General features: G+C 46.7%; 2 protein-coding genes across 3 annotated transcripts in view; one reads left to right on the top strand and one right to left on the bottom strand.

Annotated features, from left to right (window-relative positions):
• LOC109527968 (BCL2/adenovirus E1B 19 kDa protein-interacting protein 3) overlaps positions 1 to 18,915 on the bottom strand; it is a 39,655-nt gene that overhangs the window by 8,269 nt on the left and 12,471 nt on the right. The gene's annotated exons all lie outside the window — the stretch shown is intronic.
• LOC109527967 (mucin-2) overlaps positions 526 to 18,915 on the top strand; it is a 31,191-nt gene continuing 12,801 nt past the window's right edge. Inside the window, exons 1-3 of one of the 2 annotated variants that reach the window (XM_019890206.1) lie at positions 526 to 874; positions 9,221 to 12,723; positions 14,856 to 14,927. In XM_019890206.1, coding sequence (XP_019745765.1) covers positions 9,893 to 12,723; positions 14,856 to 14,927 — 2,903 coding nt within the window. In that variant the 5' untranslated portion in view covers positions 526 to 874; positions 9,221 to 9,892. Of the gene's footprint in view, positions 875 to 9,220; positions 12,724 to 14,852; positions 14,928 to 18,915 lie in introns of both variants that reach the window. The other variant, XM_019890205.1, reaches the window with a different exon arrangement.

The raw sequence follows: 18,915 nt of genomic DNA, 5'->3' as shown, positions 1-18,915 counted from the left end.
TATATATATATATATAATTTTTTTTTGTGGTCTTCTACCATGCAGCATAACCGCTAAATGCCGCTTCACCTCTGGGCTCCACTAAATTGACCCAAGGCACCCCTGTCATCCATTTTCAACATGAAAGCAGGTGATTTCTTCACACTGTCTTCTGATTTTCTTTTTTCATACAACATCGTTTTCACTGAAAATTTCGATGTGGAAAATTGCTTTGATATTTAGCATGAGGACATTTGGTCGTTTGTTCACAACCTTTGTGCTTTCCTCTGCCGTTGACCTTGGTGTCTTGCCAAGCTCCTCCCCTCCACCCGCCAAAACTAAATGTCCTGCCCCCCACTTCACCCCCCACGACCCCTTTTGCTTCCTCCCTCCCCGCAGCTTTACATACTCTGCTTTTTAATTCGACTCCACCTTCCCCCTCGCTTTAAAAGGACACAGGGGGGAGGTCGCATGGCGACACCCGAGAGGAGGTCACGACGGACGGAGCGATGCGAAGTGTGGCGAGGAGGGAAGGGGGGACGGGGGTGGGGGTGTTGGGGTAACCACAGCGCCGCTGATGTAGGGAGGAGAGCAGGGGAGAGGGGGGAGCTGAAACACATGAGAGGATAACTGCCTGTTTGCTCACTCTTGTCGTCTTGCTCCCCCTCCTGTCCGTTCACTTCCACTCGCAGCGCTCCAACCGCCAGGAAGCCAGCTCCCAGGGATGCCCACCAAGGTCCCCACGTGAAGGGGAGACCGAAGCGGGGAGGGTGTGGGCGGGGGACGGAGAGCGAAAGAGAGACGGGAGACATCCGGAGGAGGACGGAAGAAGGCGGCGGCGGGAATAACGAGCAACGCCGGAGGGATGCGAGGACCGGAGGAGGAGAGAGATGCGGTACGTGCGACTCAGCTCGGCATCGCCGTGGCGATAAGCCCGGCTATACTAAATAGCCTCTTGTTTGGACATCTTTTACTCCCGTGTTGTGCGTGTGTGTGCTCCCCCCAACCCCCCCATCATATGTTTCGAATCAAAGGCATCACTGACATTTTTTTTTGTTGTTGCCACAAGAGGTGTCATGTGCTCAGAGCCTGGTTGCTTGGCTGCCTCGTGTTTGCTGGTGCGCGTGTTTGTGTGCGCGCAAAGATAACCGGGGATGGACTTTATTGTGGATGGGGTGTCTTATTTTCTGAGACTGTGCAGCTTTACGGGATGCTCCGACGAGCAAGACGCTTCCGCTGCAGATTCCAGCACTGTGCTTCCCTTGCATATATGTCACTCCTTGCGTGTGGGTTTAGAAAGGGGGTATCCACAAAGTTTCACGGGGGGGGGGAGAAAACACTGACTGAGGGAATCCCATTAGTATAGTTACATCGTGTGTGTGTGAGTGTGTGTGCACACGCTATGCTAGGTGGTACTGAACAGTGCCTTTGGAAAGGTGTTATTTACAGATTGTAAACATACATTATAATAATTATCAAATTATAATAATATATTTTAATTCCACATTTTATTTAAGAAATGTGTTGTTGTTTCATATAAAATTGGAAACAGTTCTCTTTCAACCAATTTTTTTTCTCAATTTGATATAAAATTCTGAATTGGAACAGTTTAATGGGAAATATATTTGGCTTTATTTTTTTTTTTAAATATTTTGTATTATTGCATGTAATTCATTTGTTGATGATTCATATCTAATTTTACACCAAAACACTGGACAGTTACTCTTACTTTTTTAGTCTTTCAGTTTTTTTTCTTTTTTTTTGTTAGCGCATCATTTTGTCCTACCATTTATCATTCATTAGTAATTTCATATAGTTATTAATTAATGTATTTGTGGTTCCTTAGTTTTTTTTATTTAACACCTAAATACTGTATCTCTTACTTTTTTTGGTGCTCTCTTACCACCTTTCAATTGGCTACCACGTGTTTGTTTTTTTTGGCAAACATTTTTTTTAATCATATTAAAATGTTCATGTCATTTATACTGTATTTTATTTAATGTGTTTAATTTCTTACCTGATATATTTTATTTTTTTCAATTTCACACATTATTTCAAACGTATCTCTTTATTATTTTTATCTCGTTTAAAAATGTAACTATTTTATTTTAGACAGGCAGCTGGTCACCTCAACATTCGAAAGATCGAGTACTCGCAGGGCCGTTTGGATGAGGGCCTCACGGGTCACAACAGTCGAATAGGAGCTAAAAATACAGCCGCTGTTTAACAATGCTCCGAGAAAAACAACAACAACAAAAAACAGTAATTAATCTGTCGTCTAAGAAACGAATATGCTTACTTTGGATTCCCTTGGCACAAAATATTGACCGCTGTTGTCGAAGTGCGTTCGTCACAATCTATTAGCTCGCTTCGGATGGGATTTTCATCTCAAACACGCCACTGTGGGTCCACGGCGGACAGATGGGACAAATCTATGCTGGCGCTCACGTCCCCGGAAAAGTTGGAAGCAATCTGAACTTCCTTGGGGAAAAGCAGAGTGATTACAACTGCCACTCAAGCAACCCTCTGTTATTTCACATCAAGAGACAAATCAACACAAATTCTCAGCTTAAAGTGTAAAGATGTGAAGTTGTGTGCCAGGGAGGCAAGATAAACAACCCGGCGTGTGTGGAAATGCTACAAAGGCGTCGGAACCTCTTCAGCCAAATTGCCGTCGTGCCTTCCAGATATCCATTATTTGCAGGAATCCAAATTAAAATGCTATTTGAACTCCTTGGCAGCAAAACAATGCGCGTGTGAACCACCTAATGATTTTTATCCGCTATTATGTTCAAAGGCAAAGTTGAGCTCGCAAACATTTGCCCGTGCCGACGCGCCGCAGACACGCGCCGTCATTAGCATTCACCCGGAGTGCTCCAATTATCACTCTCCTTACGCTTCTGTTTTTCTCTCCGTGAGAAGCCCGAGGGAAACATTTGGCTTTTTCAGCAGCTAAATGCTCCGCGATGTTCCCATCGAGTTTCGCTAACTTTCCCCGGACTTGCTACGGTGGCGAGGAAACAACGCTCACCACGTCCAGATTGCCCTAAGCCACACCTCCTTATCAATTAAACAATCAGGTATTGAGTAGAGCAAGGTACAGTGTTCACTGGAGAGATTTCCGAGCAAGATGGTGCCAAAGTCTTGTCTGATAGAAAAGTAGAGCTTTGGCGCCATCTTGTGGCAAATTGATGCCAAGGAACTTTGCATTGGAAATGTCCCATCTCACGTTTTCTGGACGTGCTGTGGTGACATTCGCAAGACATGTCGACTTAATATAACAATACTCGCATGCATAGATTCTTTATCCTCTGCACAGTGTGACGAACACATACTGCAGCCTAACGAGAGTTCTGATTGACTCCATGTAGTCATGTCTTTATTATACTGCCACCAGGTGGTCAAGGTGTAAAAATCAGAGGGCGCAGCACAATATTCATTGAATTGAAGCAAAAAATATGGCAAAAGTTGCTTCGATCTCGACAATAATCAATCATGTCATCACAAGTATAATATTGTCGGATGCTATTTCTCCTGTTAAAAACAAATTTATGGGTGGGGGCGGCTGGAACAGATTAATGGCACTTCTTGTCATTTCAATACGGAAAGATGATTTGAGATAAGAGCATTTTGAGTTGCAAGTGTAATCACGGAAGAAATGAAAGTCGTATCAAGCATCTCGGACGCCTCCTTGCTGTCCCCCTCACGTGTTTTTTTTTTTTTGCATTTCAACATCCTTGCCAGTTGCAGCGTGTCAAATAAAACAAGCCCACCTCCCCCACGAGGCTTCCCAATGCTGAGCTGACAAAATAACAATCTGCAAGCACATCTCGAAACGACGCAAAGGCTCGGTGTGCGTCGCGGTTGTAAATCCGTGCGACGGCGGCGTGTTTGCCGGGCCCAATCGCTGATCATTTCGCTTTTCTTAGTTCCTCTCCAGTTCCTCCTTAAACGCCCTGACACGCTGATGCTCCTGATTTACCACTCCACCGAACCCGAGCCGTGACATTTCCTCTTTGTGCTCCCCACCCTCCCCTGGTTGCCTTGTCTTTTACCGCCTCCTCCATCACACTTGGTCGGACTTCTCTCGCTTGGTCTCGCAACGTCACTAAATATAACCGAGCGTGTCTACCTCCTCTCCTTCAACCTCTTCCGCTATTTGCCGCCTCCTCCAAATCTCCGCGCTGCGTGACAAATCAGAGCATGTCCGGGCGATATGACAAGACTTTTTGTTGTTGTTGTTGTTGTTTTAGCACAACGAAAGAACACACTGCACCTTCTAACCTGTGCCACAAAGGTGGTACTAGTTTTAGCTAGAACGGTGATTGCCACATTGGGGGTCCACAAAATAATTTGCGATCAATTATGTTGCATCATTTGGGTGAACAGAATAAATGTCATATTCGATTGGTGTGATCACACACGAATAAACAGCATATCCAAATAACATAACGAAAGGTCATTTGAGCAAATTGCGCACTCCCCAAAAACACGTGATGTTCACTGAAGACCAAATCGTCCCAAAGTATGAACGTGGGTATGAATCGTTGTTTGAATATGCGCCAGAGCGAATGGCGAGCGACCAGTCAATGACGTACCGCGCCTCGAGGATTCATGCTCACGCGTGAGGACAAGAGCTACGGAAAGAGGATGAAGAGATTTATCGTCGTTATTACGAATTACTTGGGCCCGACTGATAAGTGATTTTGTAGGCCGATGCCAATTGCAATATTTGACAAAATTCCGATCAATTGAGAAAAAAATAAACATGATGAGTAAAGTAACTTCTTTTTTTTTTTGGTGCTTTAATACTGGTGAAAACTGATTAACAGGAAAAAAAAAATCAATATTGTCAGGTACTTCAATGGAGTCGTCTCACGTGTTCTTGTTGGACTTTTGAACCAAAATTCGACATTTGCAAGTTTAAAGGAAGAAGAATTTAATATTTATTTTAAAGGTCACTTGGATCAAATTCAAGATATTTCCCCCTACTAAATATGACCACTGAGAGTGGAAAAATTAGGGATTGACTGTCATTCGTAAGGATAATTAAGGCTCTCATTTGGGAAAATTAAAATGAAGACTTTTTTTTTTTTTGAAGGATCGTCAGAAATCCTGGAAAACGTGTTCAATTCCCAAATCGTTTGAGCGCTGTCACCGTAAATGCACAAGATGAGTCTTAAATTGAGATGAGACGCGACCTGATATCATCAGGAGCGGGAACGCTGACAGAAAAGCCTCCTGCGAATGGTAAGCAGCAGGCGAGCAGGCTGTGGTGAAGCTTAAATAATAACCTCCGAGAGTTATGAGCCCAACTGTGGCATTATGCGCTTGCACACCTTCTTCCTCTTGCCCGGTGATTTATCTCCAGTCTGCCAATAAACCTCAACATGAAAATGTCACATGTAGGGAAGGGCCGGCCTCGGCCGCGGGAGCCAGCCGGGGTACGCATTCATTAAATTGTCGGCGTAAATTTTTTTTGATCTGGAGGGCGCTTTGCGAGACGGTGAGGGAGAAAGTGCGCTGGGGGTGGGAGCGGGAGGTTCTAATGGTGGCGGTGGGAAGGGGGGGGAGGGTCCAATGTAAAATTGCGTTGTAGCGTCGGCGGGAGCGAGAGTGATACAAGTGGCATGGCTGATAAGAAGATGGAAGAAAGATAGAAGGGAGAGGATGAGGATGACACCGTGGGGGGAATGAGTAAGGGGGAATGGTCGTGTGAATGGCGGGATGGAGCCTCAGAGGCAAATCTGTCAGGGTGAAGGTTGAAACGGATTTTTTTTTTTTCTTTTCGCCCTTACAAGAAAGCCAGATGACTTGAGAGATACGGGATGTTAATGAAAAATCAGAAGGACGGCAACATGGTTGAAGCCACGAAAGATTAAAGTAGAAAAATCCAAGGTCAGGAGACGGTATATTAAAGCAGGAGCCGCGAATAAGTGGCTTTGCCAGGCTCCACCGACAGGGAGGTAGTATTTTTATTTATTTGATTTTTTTTTTTTTTACAAGGAGACCTTGGTTATTGATGGGAGTTCCGTCCGTCCCTACAGCGGTAACAAACCCAAATTTGTGCACAAGTCGGAACCTATGCTTATGCAATCGGAAAGTGATAATTACAGGAAAACTATTCATGGGGGTTGGGGACCAAGCAGGGAAATAACTATATGGCAAACTATGACTGAATAGAATTTCCAACTCATCTTACATTACAGTCACCCCAAAAAAAAAAAAGACTCAAATGACTTGCTTTTGAAACAAAAAGGACCCCCGCTATTCGCGGAGAATAGGGAGCGGGCTAGCGAAAAGTCGCATATAATTGATGCCATTGTGGTGAGGTCTAACCCTTTCAACGCACTAAAAAAATAACCTGTAACCTGATAACATGATAAGCTGTCCACTGTAGCAGCCGCTGTCCCTGAAAGAGTTAAAAAAATAATTTTGAAAAACACTGATTAACCTCCAATGTGCATTCCACAAAAATGAGGTTTGCTTCCCCGAAACCCCGCTGGTAACCCTTCGCGTCAATCAGTACCCAAGAAGCAGCTCTCAGCTTCGAAAATGTTGGTGACACCGATATAGTCCCGGTGAACGTGAATCCTATGTAATGTAATCGTAGTTCTATACTTTTGAAAATTCCCTCTTGCAGATAAAAACCATTCTGGCAAGATAAGGTCCTCAACTTCGCATGCGCATGTAGCCGTACAGGACGGCTGAAAAATAAAATCCATCCATCCATTTTCAACAGCGCTTATCCTGAACAGGGTCGGAGGTAGTTGCTGGAGCCTATCCTAGGTGACTTTGGGCGGAAGGCAGACTACACCCTGAACCGGTCGCAGGGCACATATAGAGACAAACGCCCATTCACACCCACATCCACGCCGTCGAACCGAACCCACGATGTCCGCTCACAAGTCAGGCGAGTGTACCACCCCGAATAAAATACAACAAAAAAAAAAAAATCATTCCAAAGTTGATGATCATTAAATATTTTCGATTCAGTCTCTGTGCGCAGCCTGTTATCAAATGGCTCACGGTCCGGTGCCGGTGCGTGGTCTGGGAGTTGGGGTTTCTGATCTCTTTTTTTTTTTTTTTTGCATTTGGAGGGAATTTCTGGTTTGAAAGATGAGACTCTTGACTGTCGGTGGACAGATGGTCAAGTGTGCGTCATGTGTGCACTGGGTGTTCGCCATGCCCTTGTTGCGTGGTCACAGAAGCCAGTCCTAAGTATCATGTCCTCCAATTGGAAATTTGCACAAGCACCGCTCACAGCTCCAAAAGCTAACACCGCGGTGACGTCAGTGCAACATGAGAATCATTTCCTGCCGCTCTGCCAATATTACGGCCCATTAAGGTGGGTGATGCGGTGTCGCCATGGCAATGACAGAGCCGCTGTTCCCGTATCATGTCATCGAAATGATTGCAATGTTGCGATTCGAAGACGATATGACTCCTACCGCCATTAAACTGCTGTTGTTGCGCCGAAGCAGGTTGACCTTGTTAAGTATGCGCTCCTCGTATACTTTTGCCCTTGTACCCGGGGATGATTTAGTAGTCCAGGTGAATCATCGTAAGCGGCTCATCGCCGATAAGAACATAAAATAAACAGGAATCACCGTCATTCATCCCTAAATCCATTAGCGTATACGAGCGTGCGCTGTTGATATTTGGCCTCGGGGCGAAGTCTTTAATCATTGTTAATCCCAATAAGTGTGCTTTTGCGCGGATGTGACAAAGATGCTCCCCCTTGCGAGCTGCAGAGAGAAAGAGAGAGGCGTAAATAAAAAGTGTCAGGCCCTCGGGTGTCGCTTCCTCGCTCGCTCTCGAAATGACCTGGAAGCTGCGAAGGCGTCACTAATTACCGCAACCGCAGAGTACGAAGGGGGGTGGGGGGGGGGAGTCAGTTAGGAGAGGTTATCGGATGGCAGAGGTGTCAAAAGTACTCACAAGTGGTATTTCAGTAAAAGTGTCGGTAAAATTAACTGCTAAAAATAGCAAATCAAACTCCTTAAAAAAAAGTACAACCTGAAATGTTACTGTCAGTTTCATATAATACAAGAAGCATTGGCTATGCCATCAAAACAACGTGTCCCAATGGCTAATGTAAACTTGCTAACAATACAAAAGGAAGTTAGCTAATGATGAAAACTGAAAAAAAATATGCGTTACCTGTTTTTTTTTTTTTTAAACAGATACATGATTCTTGTAAACAGAGCGTGGCAATTTTGAGGCTGTCAAAGGACAATGCAGACGCCACAAATCATTCTTGGAAATGACAACATCCAACAATTCCCTTCAAAACGGCAATTGTAAAATGTGTTAATGTGCCCTGGTTCACGTCGCTGCTGTCCCTATTTTGTCTGGCTCATAATAGCCCCAAGCTCTCAATCAATCAAGATCCCCATCGCCGTTAACTTCACCTCGCTGTAAGTTGTGCAGTCATCCGCGCTGGTGAAAAAAGTAACAACTCTATTTTCGAGAAAGCACAGACAATTACTTTTAAACGTAGGAAATACGAGGTGCGTCAGAGAAATGAATACTCCACTAAAATACACATACCTAACTGAATCGACTTCAGTTAACCAAGTATTGGTCACACCCACCAGGTGTCAGCGAGACGGACGGAAAATTGAAGTGTCGCATCGACGGGGGGGTCGCGGCAGACGCAGTGTCGAATTGGGAGTGACGAGAGCACGGCCGAGCGTGGCGGACGGACTGTCACACGGCGAGCAGATGAATCAGGGAGGGTGTCAGCGCGGCGCATCGTCAAGACGCCCGGAAGCACCGCCGCCGACTCCCAAACATGGCGGAAAGGAGAAATGACGTACGCACGCGCGCATGTGAGGGATATGACAAGAGTCACAACATGCTGCATTGAGTCACATCAGTGCCGCCACGGTGACATTAGTACACGTACATAAACAGCGTCGCCTGCAGTCTGCGTGAATGAGCCTTAATTACAATCTCCTTTCCCTCGCTATTGTGTTCGTCAAGTCTTTTCTTTTGCCACCTCCACCCTGTCATTACATTGGCTGATTGATCTGTTCTTCCTCCATTCTGCGTTGACCCGGCTTCTCATGCATTTTTAAAATCGCTGCCTACCTTATCGCTTCTTCATTATGCCGAGGAAGAAGCGTGCTGTGTTTCAATGGAATCGCAATAATATGGGAACAATTACAGTCTCTCACACCTCCTTTTGTCTCTCTCTCTCTCTCTCTCTCTCTCTTTTTTTTTTTTTTTTTAATAGGAGTTTCTACTGTATTGAGCCACAAGGAAATGACTCGGTGAAAGAAGGGCCAAAAGAAGAAAAGAGCTTTGAAGGGGAGGGCAATAAAAGCAAGAAAGTGAGAGCCACAAAAGCTGAATGACGCAGGGTGTGATGGAGAGCCAAGCGGGTCCGGTCTATAACTTGGCCGTCCTTCCTTCTGATGGCCCGGAGGACAACACAATTGGAGAGGTCCAACAGCCAATGTGATGGACACAAAACTGAAGGACAGGTTGCATCCCCCATGCTTATTCGCTTGGAATCTTTCTCGCAGATGAATGGGGAGCGAGAGCAACAGAAGACATGCGGCAGTTTGAAGAACATTTAGACTGCATGCATTTATTTTTCTACAGGTAAAAGATAAAGGACTTTATTCTCTTTCTTTTGATCTTTCATCATCTCGACCTGTGAATATGACTTTTCCTTGGGTTAAAGACAAGGGATAACCTGTGCACGAGCCCAAAAAAAAAACCCCAAAACAGTTATTTCAAAGGACAGTCAACAACAACTCCGGATCTCTTGCTGTATTAATGCCGATAAATCAAATGGAAATTCAATTTCCTTGGTGATGCACTGATACGCCCGGGCCTTTTGCGTCAGATCCGACTGCCCGCAGAGTTGTTGGATGTTGGGGGAGAGCGAGTGGACAAAGCAATGGTGAGCAAAGAGCCCAACCTCTTGCTGACGGGCCAAACCAACGGCAAAAGTGCCCTGGTAGAAAAAACCGGGACAATGACTGTGCGTTCTGTGCTTCTCAATCGGGACTCCCCGGATATTGAGAGCCGCCTGAGGCGGCGCCGCAACCGCACCCACCAGGTCCGCTTTAAAGACCTGGAGGATGGCAGCAGCAGCAGCGGCAACAGTGGCACGGGTGAGAACAGCAGCCATCAGAGGCCGACGGCAGATTGCGACAGTCCTCATCCTCTGCGCAAACACAGCAGCAGGTCCCCCAAGGGACTGTGGGGGGATCGGGATGGACCACGAACCGGCGGCCTACCTGGTCAGACCTCTGTGGTAGGGGCGGTGCGTGGTGACATGGCGAGTACAATAGAGGTTGTGGCCGCTTTCTTGGCCAGGGCCCCTCCCCATCCACTGACGCCAGGGCCCACACGTCGATGCTGGGCACCGCCACAGACTAACTCCTTGACCTTGCCAATGACGCGCAAGCCAAGCACCAGCACAGCCATCCAGACCTCGCCATGCCTGAAAAAGTCTCTCTCCTCCACACACACCCGTAGTCACAGCTTGGGAGATTCTTTGGGCATAGACGGCGATGATGAACACGACTCCCAGGATGAGTACCTTTCACACAACCACGTGGCCCTCCTTGGCTCCAAGGATCTGAATTGTCCTGAAGGGCCCGTGGATCGAACTGTGATTGAACGGAGGTCGAAATCCTCCAAGGTGGACATGAAATCAACCGTCGCCGTCACAAAAAACTCCAGGCACAGTTGTCCTCCATCAGTCCTTCACAACACCGAGCCATTCCACTGCACTACCCCATCCTGCCGAGATGGCCCCAAGCGGCAGGGCAGTGTTACTCCCTCGCTGGTCAGGAGGAGAAAGCGTCTGAATCGGACAACGAGCGATCCTGGAAAAGAAGTGCACTATTGCACCACTCCTACTCAGACTGAAAGCCCTCATTCCACACCGCCGGCTACAAACGCCAGACTTTGCGTTTCGCGAGTTCAGAACGAGTGCACGTCTGCCCGTTTAAAATATTGTACGACACAAAGTCAAACGGAGGACAAACAACAGTCTGAAGTCCGGATTCAAAACAAAGACTCCAATTCGACCATCCCTTTAGATATTGCTCAGCGCACCACTCAGATACAAACAGACTCTCTCTTGCCTTTGCCTCCAGACCATCAACCATCCCGGACACAAACCTCTAGCCCGAGTCCTTCTCCGCCTCCACCACAATCGACAAAAAACTCAGATCACTTTCAAGTTGAGAGTCCCGTGCCTCCGAATGAGATACAGGACCCTCCCCCCTCACAAATACCTACCGTGCCTTACTCGACATCTCCGCCCCCCACAAGGGCACCAACACAGAGCCCTGATGAATGCAAAGAGCCATCTTGCTCCTCGTCAATCGAGCCGGCTCGTGTGCCCCCCCCAACTCCCTCAGCGCCGCTGCCCGTTTCTTGCTCTGCACCCACTGTGATCCCGCAGCCCATCTCATACTATACTCACGTTACACCGTCGGCGTTTGCCAGTGCACCGTTCGTCCACTCTGATCCATTGCCAGCAACACCAGCATGCCCTACTGCGAACTGCGCCTCCCCCGTCCCAAACACGACATCCCCAATTCCCCTCACCTGTCTGACCCCTTCTCCTGCACATAACCCCGGTGGGGCTCCATGTGACGCCATAAACCAAACCAGTGCTCAACCACAGCCGCCAAATGCCTATCCGGCTCCAAATCCAACACCGTGTACAATCGTGACACAAGCCGCTTTGTCTTGCACCTCCATTTCTTATTACACGACAACCCATGCAGCAGACCCTAACCACAATCCTACTAGCCCTACGCGTACCACCCTTATCCAAACTGTAGCTCACTGTAACATTCCATGTCAAGCTTTGCATAACGCCTCCTCGGCCGGCATAGGCATAGCACCCTACTCCTCTTCAGTCCCCAAACTAACAACAAGCACATTGCCGCTGCCACTGAGCAATCTTCCAAACGTGCATCACTGCGCGACACCAACAAAAGCCGTCCCTCTGTACTCGTTTCGAGCCGCGCCGCCATACACGCCTCCCTCTCAGGCGCCCTTGAATGCTCAGGATAAGAGGGGCATTCGACTACCGCCTCCCGCACCGCCGCCGCCGCCCTACACGCCACGTAAAAAAGGAAACGACCCGCCGGAGGCTGCAGTCCGACCGCCTGCGCTCAAGACAGAGAACAAGGCCAACGAGAAGGAGAAAGACGAGGAGAAAGAAGCTGCAAAATGCGCAGACACGCCGAAAGTCTGCGAGGGAGCTAGCTCTCCTAAGCACAGGGCTAAAACTCCACTAGTTTGTGTGGCAAAAGCAGAAAAGCCATCCACTCCCGCCAAGGCCTGTTTTAAGCCCAGCTGTCTCAGCTCAGCCCAGGCTCAGCTTGGGGTACTACACAAAATGCTCTGTGCGGGATCCAACGCTCCCAACAGCCAACGCGTTCTCCCTCCAAACCAGCAGGGATGTTCTGGGGCCAAGGGTTGTGTCGTTTCCGGGGAGAAAGCCCTGAGTCCCACCCAAGCTGACACGCTGAGACAGGTCCAGGAGATTCTGGGAGGTTTAATGTCCGGGGCCAGGTGTAAGTTGGACCCGGCCCGAGTTACAGAGAAGCTCTTGGGCCCCAACGGGCCCTTGCATGACATTCGCAGCCTGCAGAACCATCTCCACAGTCTGGAGGGAGTCCTGGAGACCAGCCAGAATACGATCAAGATCCTACTGGATGTCATTCAAGATTTGGAGAAGAAGGAGGCTGAGCGAGACGGGTGAGGAAAAAAAACTTCAGTGCTTCACATTAACACATGCACATGTATGTCTGCCTCACAGTTCTGAGGTTTGAGGTTCAGATCTTGGCTCCGGTAACATCAATTTTATTGTGGGATTGGCACCAGCTCACTCATGGCCCGAATAACGATCGGCGTGAGAGGAAATGGATGGTTCACATGAACACAAGCATCAGAGATGAACGATATACTTGAGAAAAAAAAATGACATCATCCTTGGTAAAGCCGTACTTTAAAGTAAACATGAATCCGGCGAATTTAACATAATCTATTTAAACCGAGGGAGAGACTTCAGTCAGATTGGATGATGAAACAATTATGACATCTACTTAACTGTCTTAACCTCCATTTTAGGCCAAAATAAATTAAGGCACAGAGGCTTGGACTTATGATCCAGGATTGTTGTGTGTAATCCTCTAGAGAGATAAGAGCGTAAATTCAACAATAATGTCGAAGCTTACTAAACTGAAGGTTAAATCAAGCCGTTAGTCTGGGTTTAAGCATTGAAGCTTGAGGTCAAATGGGAGCTTAGCCATATTTCAACGTGTAAATATATGACCAGACGCTTCGGGCTAATAGAGCTGTAAACCCGAGCTAGGCGGGGGCCTCTCCGGGACCGGGTGTTGGGCGAGGGAGCCATCTGGTCGTCTGCAGCCTGACGTGAAGAAGACTCAGTAGGAATATATAAGTGATGAAGGACTGCTCGTGTGCAAAGTCAATGCCAGCGTGACACCAGAGTACCTGCCGTTTTATTCCATGACAGCTAATATCGCACGCTCAAGGAGACAGCCACTCTAATGTAAAAAAAAAAAAAATCAACTTTTGACTCTTCGGTGAACCAAACATAGCGGGATTTTGAAACCTCGCTGGCAATTGCACATTTTTGTCCTTGAAGGGTTTGCATTCTCCAAGCAGACCAGGAGAAGCTTATCTGTCCTTTTATCTCCGGTAGACTTGATTGCAATGGTCTTCTGACTGGATTAAAATAACTTCTCTCAAGGGCTAATCGACTATTGAAATAATTATAGATTAAGTTGATCATCAGTTAGTTATGGGTTAATCAATGCACCTCTAAACTGAATTGTCTTATGAGTAGTAAAGGACATCCTAGTACAGGGACCTTTAGCTGGATATCAAGGATATCCAATAAACGATCAAACAGCTTTACATCGACGATCCCGCTCAACTATTTATATCTCAGACAACTTTTACCGAGCACAAAGTAAGCATGGCGAGCCCCCCGAAGGCAAACACCGCGTTGGAGCAGATTGAGCGTCAAGAGGAGGAACATGAAATATCGCCTGGCAGGAGGCACGGAGGGTTGGGGGCGGAGGGAGCATCTGTAGTTATTTTGACGAGCTCTCATGTCAGTCATGCCACAGAAAGTATTCCTGACGCATCAGACAAAACGTCAGACTTTTGATCGACGGACTGCCGCGCCGCCGCGGGGGAAAAAAAAAAAAAAAAAAATCTGCATCTCCATCTCACGTCGGCGGTTTGGGATGTCGCTAAAACTCTCATTTTCGTTTAATAAATCTACTACTAAGCTTCTTAGTCATCTCTGACGCCTTATCGCCGCAACACGATGAGAGATACGGATGGCGTCTGAGGCGGGTAATCCCAAGGGCGCATCGTTGCCAATGCGACGCGGACTTTGGCGGTTTCTCGCCGTCGTTTTGCGTGCTCCGGCATGGGAATGCGGTGATGGGGGCTCGCTGTAATGCATGCAGACTTGACTTTTACCTCATAAGCATTATTTTATGCCTGGAGTGATGTAGTGACTCATGAGTTACATAACAGTTGGAGGAGGAAGGGAAGGAGATTTGGTTGGGCTGAGTAGCGCTCATTAAAAAATGATCAGGGGATTGATAATTTTTTATTTTTTTTTTGTGTGTGTTCGCTCAGTAGAGAGATAAAAACACGCTTGCACGCATACGCATGTACGCGTTCATTCACACACTCTCAGACACTCTCACAGGCCCTCTCACTTAAACACACACTCAGCGCCCCCATACACAAACTCGGTTCTCTCGCACACACACAAATATGCATGCGCACACACACAAACATCCTTTTGCCCCTTGATATGTCATCTCAATGCTTTTCCACAGAAGACATTCATACCGAACCGGTCAGGACATTGAGAACTGCGGGACCTGCAGGGACTGCGCGTGCATCATCTACAGGTATGGGAATGCAAGGTTTAAGTGACACAATTTCGATTATTTGTTTTTGCTTTCAAGTGTCAAATTTCGGATATGCGTGATGATCCCATAGACGGAAAAAAACCCAAACCAAAAACACATGGGCTTGGATATCTTCAAATTAGATTCAGGCCACCTGCAAATGTGGATAAAAATCCAAAATTTTGAGAATATCTGTTCTTTGGGGTGTTGGAACGGATTAATGGCATTATAATTCATTTCAGTAGGGAAAATGTATTTGGTCCTTGGTCAGATAAATAATTAAAAGCCCTTTGTGCATGCAGGTTACGTCATGCAATATATGTGATATGTATGACTTGACATGGACAAGAAACAGTCAGTCACCCCCAAAATAAAATAAAAATCGGACACATACATTCAGTTGAAACTCCGCATTTGGACCTGCGGTGTAAAAATCAACCTCCGTGTGGTTATTTGCTGCGTCCCTCGTATTACATGTTCAGGCAACGAGAGCACATTGCGTGTCTCGGCGCGCAGTTATTGTGCATCGCGCTGTCATTGCGGATCACATCACGTTTGGGGAATTTGGTCGTATGGCTTCATTGCCGCGACGGGCGCGGAGTCGCTTCTCCGCGTCACGGCGCGCTTGAGTTGAAACCTGCAACGTACCGTGTGGAATTATAATTTAATGAAAGGAAAATGCTGCTAAGTGGCATACTCGCCATATAAGCAGGTAGGCAAAATGGTTGACAAGCCAGGACGGTTCTGGGCGAAAATCTTTTGGACAGATAAGACAAAAGTGGAGCGTTTTAATTAGCATGGAGGAAGCTCGGTTATGATCTGGGGCTGCTTTGCCACATCCAGCACAGGATGTCTTGAATCTTTGCAGGGTGCAGTAAAATGTCTAAACTCTCAAAGACATTCTGGAGCCAAACGCCCAGAGTCAGGAAGCTTGGTCATGGGTCCTCTAAAGCAGTGGTCCCCGACCACCGAGGCATTTGCTACCTGGCCAAAAATCTGCGGTGTTTCTTTGTTTCTTTTTGTAGCGGAGCATGTAGGTCCTAATTGTGAATGTCCGTCGTCATCCAAAATACTTGCCGCCCGTTTCACAATAACTTTCAGATCAGGAATATACAACAGCTATTTTTGTTGGAGCCTTTCTGTTTAACAACCGAACCAAAATCGAGTTATTAGTGCGGGACCAAGCAGCGCAGGGGAAAGAGAGCCGACGCACACATGACTAGCAGCAACAAATCTCATTTTGATTGCGACTCAGGTGATTTAGGCTTTCACCTCGACATCTCAAGAGCGGAAACATGCCAGGCAAACAATGTCATACCTCTTCGGCAACCAAAACATAATGAACAGCTCCGGGTTGGTCATCCATCCTCTTAAGTGAGAGTCTGGGGGAAGGTGGCAGGTACACGAGTTGGACTGATGGCGTAACGCAATTAGATTTAGAGGCGCGCTCATCGCCTCATTATCCAGGCAGGCTAAAAGAAATGGTTCCCATGGCTATGCGAGATCATTGACATTAGTCTGATTGGCAAACAAATGTAATCATTCCCCAAGTCAACCTACTACATGATCACAACATTGTTCGGGATCTATGCAGTGATTTGTTTGTGTCCCCAACCTATTTTTGTGCCACGAACAAACTGGTTCCATCTCAGGGGAATGAGAGACACTGATTATTAAAAAGTAAAATAGCATGTCAATAATGTACGATATAAAAAATGTAGTTAGAAGATAATTAAATAGACTATAAACAAATAAACAGTTCATTCAAAATAATTCATAGTCGCTTCTTCTGGTGGGCGTGACTCGGCCAGTGCGTAGCAGTGTAGTACAGTCATGCCCCCATCCCCAAAAAAACTAAAAAGTAAAGATGAACTTTTACTCATCTACTGTCAGCGACTCATTACTTGTTTACTTGTGCTGCTGCACCATTTGTGTTCAGATATCGGTTCCCTACAGCGTGACAACACAGCCACATAGATGCCATTCATTAGCCTCTCTTTGGCCTTTCACATTAAGTGGTATTTAAGATAGTGGACATAAAAGAGTGATTAAAAGATTATGATACTGTATTCCCCCTGTAATTCTCTTTGTTTTATGTTTACTTTGACAGTAAATTTCATGTGGGAGTGGTGTAAGACCGCTTGAAGCCTTTTTTTTTCCCAGCTTATGTTTCACTGATGTGATAAGTTCAGCGCCACCACACAGGGCTCGTATCTCAAATTTTTTGCTCACAAGTCAAAGTCAAAGGCATCATCCGAACGCCGATTTGCGATACATTGCCAATGCCAGCTTGACGTCATTGAAATTAATGTCACGTTTCACATGATGGTGTTGTCACTGCCTGGTGTGCAGCATCAGTGTAAATACAGCCATATTAGATAGGCAACTCTAAAATATATCGATTTTTTTTTCCATTAAAACCACAAATATACTCCAGCTTTCCAAATTTGACACTCAGTGTGGGGTTAAAAGAATGGAGTTCGTCGAAAGAGTCATAGTAGTAGTCGAGAGCTCTCAGCTTGAAAGTAAATTGACATTCATCCCGGCAGATGGAACCAATACAGAGCAGGAGCATTACTTTTGAGGAAGTGATCATACACGCGCACGGATTGAAATGATTCGGGGCATTTCTTGCGCTCCCTTAATCAGACATTAGTCATCATCGACACACCGCGCTTTCACGGATCAGATGAGACGATTGAGCCGGGTCGTCTCGTCCGTCAAGCCTCCTGCTAATGCATGATGGGGTGGATTGTCTGCTTGGCCAAGACGATGGGGGAAGAAAAAAGCAGAGTGGTGGGGAGGGGGGGTTGGTGGTAAATGAGCAGTGTGATGGAGAAGCCGTATCATCTGACAGGACAGATTCCATCAATTCCCCCCGCACACCCCCCCCCCCCAAAAAAAAAGAAGAAGAGAGAAGAAGAGGAGCTTGAGCACATTACATCAGTGGAGATGAAACGCTCCCATAGGAGGAGGGGGAAAAAAGAGTTTGGAGGAATGCGTCAATGCGAGTGATTTCAGACCAGAATGTTGCCTTCACCCCGGTTTGACCCAGCTGGAACATCAAATGCAACACAACTTTTTTTGAAAGCTCCCGAAAAACATCAATCCTTTATCGCTATCTTTACGGCTTATCCTTTGTGAGCTTTGGAAACAAATTCCAGCGACCATTTTGCATCCTGGACAGGCCGTGCCTTCCTTATTTATACAAAAGCAGCAGTTTGGGATTTAAAAAAAAAAAAAACGAAAGAAAATATACAGTGGTCACTTGACTTTACTTCGTTTCATCAATCAGTTTACTTACTCGCCGGAACGAAGTATCGGCGCAGGTAGCGTGACTCGATAATAACGTTGAGTTTTCGTCGGCAGACGTTTTACTGAACACGACCGTACGTCTCCCCATGATGCATTGCGTTGAAGTGTGTGTGTGTGGCTTTGTTCTCTCAACTTCTTTCCAGGGCAGAACTTATGTAAACTGCTGATGCCACTTTGCATGCAAATGCAAATGCAACTGGCAACAGAACATTACATTTTGAACACTTTGTACCAGGGGGGAAGGAATCCCTCGCTACGTAATTGAACACTTGATTCGTTCAGGCTTGGGGAAAAAAAAAAAAGCGTCTTATTACGGCGAGAATAATGCACGACACGTCCAGCACTATTTATCGGGCAGCGGTGGCGCATTAATCGCGTATTAATATGTAGAATCCGATCGTGTGACCATGCAGGAGAGTTAATTAGCAACACCCCCCATCCACCCCGCCCCCACCCCCTCGGTGTCATCATTCTTGTTACGAATGGCCCAACGTGAGAGTAAAGTGGAGCCTAACAAGGAGCTGTTGTGCTTAATCCCTGTGGAGTGCAGCCTAATCAGATCTGCACTCTGCTGCTTTATCTCTGCTCCTCCTCACTCGGTTGCTCCATCACGCATTTGGCTGGGGGGTGGGGGGGGGGGGGGCGGGATTCCAACAAGCGGGGCGCTTGGACG

This window comes from Hippocampus comes, unplaced genomic scaffold (assembly GCF_001891065.2).
Source record: "Hippocampus comes isolate QL1 unplaced genomic scaffold, H_comes_QL1_v1.1 scaffold185, whole genome shotgun sequence".
Taxonomy (NCBI): Eukaryota; Metazoa; Chordata; class Actinopteri; order Syngnathiformes; family Syngnathidae; genus Hippocampus; species Hippocampus comes.
Note: the sequence above shows the minus strand (reverse complement) of the source record. Positions and strands in the feature narration are given on the sequence as shown.